This window comes from Rhododendron vialii, chromosome 1a (assembly GCF_030253575.1).
Source record: "Rhododendron vialii isolate Sample 1 chromosome 1a, ASM3025357v1".
Classification (NCBI taxonomy): Eukaryota; Viridiplantae; Streptophyta; class Magnoliopsida; order Ericales; family Ericaceae; genus Rhododendron; species Rhododendron vialii.
In genome coordinates this window covers 4499876-4505010 of record NC_080557.1, presented here as the reverse complement: position 1 = coordinate 4505010, position 5135 = coordinate 4499876, and the positions used below count along the sequence as shown (strand labels likewise).

General features: G+C 34.6%; 1 protein-coding gene across 1 annotated transcript; it reads right to left on the bottom strand.

The window, feature by feature from the left end:
- Positions 1-950: 950 nt before the first annotated feature.
- Positions 951-2594, bottom strand: LOC131326627 (putative cysteine-rich receptor-like protein kinase 12). Its single transcript, XM_058359481.1, has 5 exons — positions 2552-2594; positions 1799-1933; positions 1583-1696; positions 1241-1450; positions 951-1135 (listed from the first exon to the last, which is right to left on the bottom strand). The coding sequence occupies exons 1-5, from the start codon at positions 2592-2594 to the stop codon at positions 951-953; spliced, it is 687 nt and encodes a 228-aa protein (XP_058215464.1).
- Between the last annotated feature and the right edge of the window lie 2541 nt (positions 2595-5135).

Here is a 5135-nt window from a genome sequence, read left to right as displayed (position 1 = left end):
AAATGTTTTACATGTAAAATGTTTTCCTAATTTTTTACACAACCAAACACTGAAAAATAGGTAAAATATTTTATTGAAAAACATTTTACACCTAAACAAACACAAACGGAGCCTAAAAATCATTTCTGTAAAATGGTTTTTCGTCCACATATAATGCAAAGTTAACAATGTAGGAATCATTTGAAAATATGGGAAACTTTCTCCCCAAGGAATTCGTTCCATCAATTGATTCTTCTTAAGTTTCTTCATCAGTTGTTTGAGGTAATATTTTCCCCTGCAAAAGCTTGCTCATTCAACTGCCCAGCAAAAGGCTGTTTTGAGATTAACAGAGCCCTCAAAAAAAATTTGATCTGAAAAAAGAAAAAGAAAAAGAATTTAGCTTTCCAAATCCATGCAACGCACTGTCAAAGTTGGTTTTCGATCAATCAATGGCCATCGGAACGGTGAGGAATTTGAACCATTTAAACATCTTTGCAGGTGGCCAGCTCATGTGTTCTTCAAACTTTGATGAACTATATGTAGCAGCTCGAGCACTGAACTTTTTTTGGGCATGGTGTTTATTATGCAACCTGCAAGAGTCAATTCACCCACTAGGAAATTGAAGCAACACGAGTTCTATTTCTGAAAATATACACAGGGGAATAGGAGTAATTATATTTATTCAAAATATTTCACAAAAGCGGATCCAAAAAAAAAAAATTATTTCACAAAAATGTCCCAGCAAAAGCAAAATATTATTGGAAAATATGAACTATTACGGGGGCTATTCTAGTCATGAGAAAAAAGGAGGTGAATAAACATTTATCGTGCTACTGTTTGGGTTAAGGATAACTAGATGACTACTAATTGGGACTCGAACAATTAGGTAGTGTGTATCGTAAGCAATATGCCACTAACAATGTTCCAACAATCTGGTCAGTATAAGCTTCGAATTCATCTTTCTGGAAAATTCAAGCCATGCCAAAGTCCGCTATCTTGGGCTTCATCTCGTTGTCTAACAAAGTGTTGCTTGCTTTTAAATCCCTATGCATTATTGTCAATCTTGAGTACTCATGGAGGTACAAGAGCCCTTGAGTGACCCCTTCAATGATTTGAACTCTTTTTCCCCAATCTAAAAGTGATCCCCTCATTGGATCTATGCAAAAGAGATTTGGATAGTTAAAACTCAGGTGACGCCTCATGTTAAAACCGCACTCAATTATGGTTCATGATTATTCTGGAGGCATTAAAGATTACTAACCATAGATAAAATGATCCAGGCTTTTGTTTGGCATGTATTCATAGATCAACATTTGTTCTTTTTCTTCGGTGCAAAATTCCAGAACTCTTACAAGATTTACATGCTGCAATTTAGCAGTAAGCATGACCTCATTCTTGAACTCTTCAAATCCTTGTGTAGAAGTCGTTGAGATTCTCTTTACTGCTATTTCTTGTCCATTACGTAATATACCTTGCAGGCAAAACGGGCACTGCTTATTTAGTTTTGTTTTCTCGATTTATTCGAAGATGAATAATTTTACCTTGTAAGTAGATCCGTATCCTCCCTCTCCGAGCTTATTTTCAAATGAAAAATCATTGGTACCTTCTACAAGGTCAGTGAGACTAAATACTAGCAAATTAGGAGCATTTGCATTTTCAGGAGAAGCCATAGTAGTTCTGAATAAAGATTGCGATTCTTTTTCATCATCCATCCGTCCTGTAACCAATAAAAAGAACATGTGGTAAATCGAAGAAAGACGTTAAAAGGGCGAAGGGAAATGGTTTAGAAACAAAATTTTCACAATTGGAAGGAACTTACCTTTGTTTCTGTGTGCTCTCTTACGCAGATACCACGTCGCAGAAACTAGTACAGGGGTAACTTTGGCTGCAGTGTGAAGCAAGATTACTAGCAACAGGAGTCTCTTGTTTCTTGGATCATTCTCATCTTCTTGAGCTATGAAATTGTACATTAGAGAGAAATGTGAGGAGACAATATAGCAGTAGACAAGAGAAACAGAACACTCCTTTCCTTTCCAATGTGGAAAAAAAAAAATTCATATATTGCCCAAATTAGTTTCAACAATACTTTAGAAGGCATTAGGGAATAGTTCTATTTTATTTTTTTTCGTTCTCTATTTTGATAACTCTGGGTGTCCGATAGTGGCAGATTGTAGAGACCCGCAAATTTCTTTTATATAATTTTAAAGTTTATAAAGGGATAAATGATGGTTTAAAGTGGAAATTATGGTTGGGAGTTAATGTGCAAGGATTTGGGAGATCTGGGTGTTAGTGTAATATGAGGTGTGTAACGCAAACATGCAGATAGATTGAAGTAAATAATGCAATACAAAAAATTGGTGCACAATAACCACCCACAAACCATACCAAGGAATCAAGGTCCAGGAGAATGCAAAAAATACAATAAAAAATTGGCCTAGGGTCCACTATAGCATGTTTCTAACCCACTAGGTCCACTGGTCAAGTTTCTAACCCACTAGGTCCACTAATATGTATTTGATAAGGTATAAGGTCCACTACATTTAAAAAGGAAAATAGTGCCTGACAAAATTACCCTTTTTATTCAAATCCCATACTTTTAGCCCATTATCCCCCATTATCCGTTCTAAGTTTGAAATCCCAACAGTTACGTTGGAATAGAGCGACAGAAGATTCTCCTTTTCTGATACACTGTATATAAAGTTATTGTACATATATAATGTCATATATTTCTTCATCAGTTCACATTTAACGTGAGATACTTACATTTTACGTTATATACTCATTCATCAACTCGCATTTAACGTTATATAACACGTTTACATCTGAATGTACATATATTAACATAAAATGGTATATGTTCTATATTTTTTTTGGAGTTTCGCTGCACATAAACTCCCATATAACATTATATTTTTACTTTATTGAATTGGTCCGCGCAGTGGCCTCAATGACTTGCTTCGAGTAACAATATATGTTCTTTTTTTGTTGGGAGGTACACAAATCAGCAGCTTTCATATAATATTATATGTTCTATTTTTTTGGAGTTTATAGCATAGAAACTCACATATAACGTTATATGTTTTACTTTATTGAATTGATCCGCGTAGCGGCTTCATTGACTAACTTCTGATAACCGTATATAAATAATCTTATATATGTTTACAATGCAAAAACAAACAAAGAACTTTATATGTGTATTACTTTACCATATAAATAAATACACAAAAAAAAACGTAATAAGTGTGACAAAAAATAAACATATAGCCTTATAACGTTATACATGAGATTCTGTCCTTTCTAACTATAAAAAAAATGGGAAAAAGAAGAAGAGGAGATCTTGTAACTTCTTCCCTTTATCGCCGTCGCCTTCTTCACGGTCGATTTCACAGGTAACTTAATACTCTTCACCCCTTAAACAACTGCACAAATAATAAGTCAGTAAGGCCGCTGCGCGGACCAATTCAATAAAGTAGAACATATAATGATCAGAGTTTGATATAATCATATCTACTCGCAATCAAAACCCTAACTTAACCTAGCCAAACCATTCATATAATCATATATACAAGGAGAATCATACCTAGTGTATCAATTGCGACATAGGATCACACACAGTTTACATTCACATACTACAACAAAATTGGAATATAACCAAGATTTATATAACCATATATACAAGCAATCAAATCCTTAACTTATTTCAACCCTACCCTAACGAATCAAAGATTGATATAAGCATATATACTCACAATCAACACCCTATCTTAACTTAACCAATACCTAACTGATCAGAGTATGATATAACCATGTCTACTCGCAATCAAAACCCTAACTTAATTTATTCAAACCATTTATATAACCATATATACGATGAGAAACATAAACTGCTCAGAGCAGGGTCTCGGAGTTTGATATAACCATATCTACTCGCAATCAAAACCCTAAATTAACATATATGTTTATAACAGAGTCCAGTTCATTATAGATAATGTTATATGAGCAGGTTTGTTAAGCCGCTGCGCGGACCTGAATATATAACCATATAATCATATTAAAGCAGTCCACATGTAACCATATGATGACATGATATAGGGTACAAAATTGGATATATAACCATATGTGTCTCATATACAAAGAACATATCATATTTTTTATAATATGGTTATATGTATAAATAAAACTAACATATATTTATACGTGAAAATTAATAAACTACTAAATTTACGTTATTGAATTGGTCCGTGCAGCGGCTTATAGACCTGAATATATAATCATATATAAACTTATAAAACAAGCACATATAATGTTATATATTATTAACTGTTCAATTGTGCTTTACTAATGAGTTCCTATATATACCTTGAACTGGACTCAGTTACCAACATTGATATAACCATATATAACCCTATATATTTGTTGAACATAACATCATATATAATGTCTCATGAGATAGTAGATCGCATATAACGTTATATAAATCAGAAACTATTTATACATATATGCAAAAGCGACAGAACATCATATATAATGTCTCACGAGACAGTATATCGTATATAACGTTATATAAATCAGAAACTATATATACATATATGCAAAAGCAACAGAACATCATATAAAATGTCTTACGAGAAAGTAGATCATATATAATGTTATATAAATCAGAAACTATATATACATATATGCAAAAGCGACGAAGGGCGACGATCGTTGACGAAGGACGACGGCAAGGAGGAGTGCGATGTCAGCGACGAAGGGCGACGATCGACGACGGATATTTGCAACGATCGTACCTTGGGCTAGGTCGACGATCGACGACGAAGGAAGTCTGGGACGTGGGTTGATCTCTGTTTTTCGTCCGTTGATCTCGTTGTTGGAGTGACGACGGCAATCGAGTGCTTGACGACGGTGACGGAGACGACGCCGGTATTTGAGTGCTTGAGGACGGCGACGACGATCGAGTGGTTGAAGACGAACCGATTGGCTAGGGTTGGGAACTGGGCCTTTCTTCTGAAAAGAGATGAAACAGATGAAAATGGAGGTGGGGATGGGGGTGGGTTTTTATAAGTTTTTGAATGGGGCGAAATTTCAGGAATCGGGAGAAATTTTAGGAAATTTCAAATTGATGTTTTTGAAATGGTTGAAAAAATGGGCAAAAA

Coding starts and splice junctions, on each gene's coding strand:
- LOC131326627 (XM_058359481.1), bottom strand. CDS start 2,594: ATGGGGGATAATGGGCTAAAAGTATGGGATTTGAATAAAAAGG. Junction 1,934..2,551: donor ATGGGATTTGAATAAAAAGG/GTAATTTTGTCA, acceptor ACAATTTCATAG/CTCAAGAAGATGAGAATGAT. Junction 1,697..1,798: donor GAGAGCACACAGAAACAAAG/GTAAGTTCCTTC, acceptor TATTGGTTACAG/GACGGATGGATGATGAAAAA.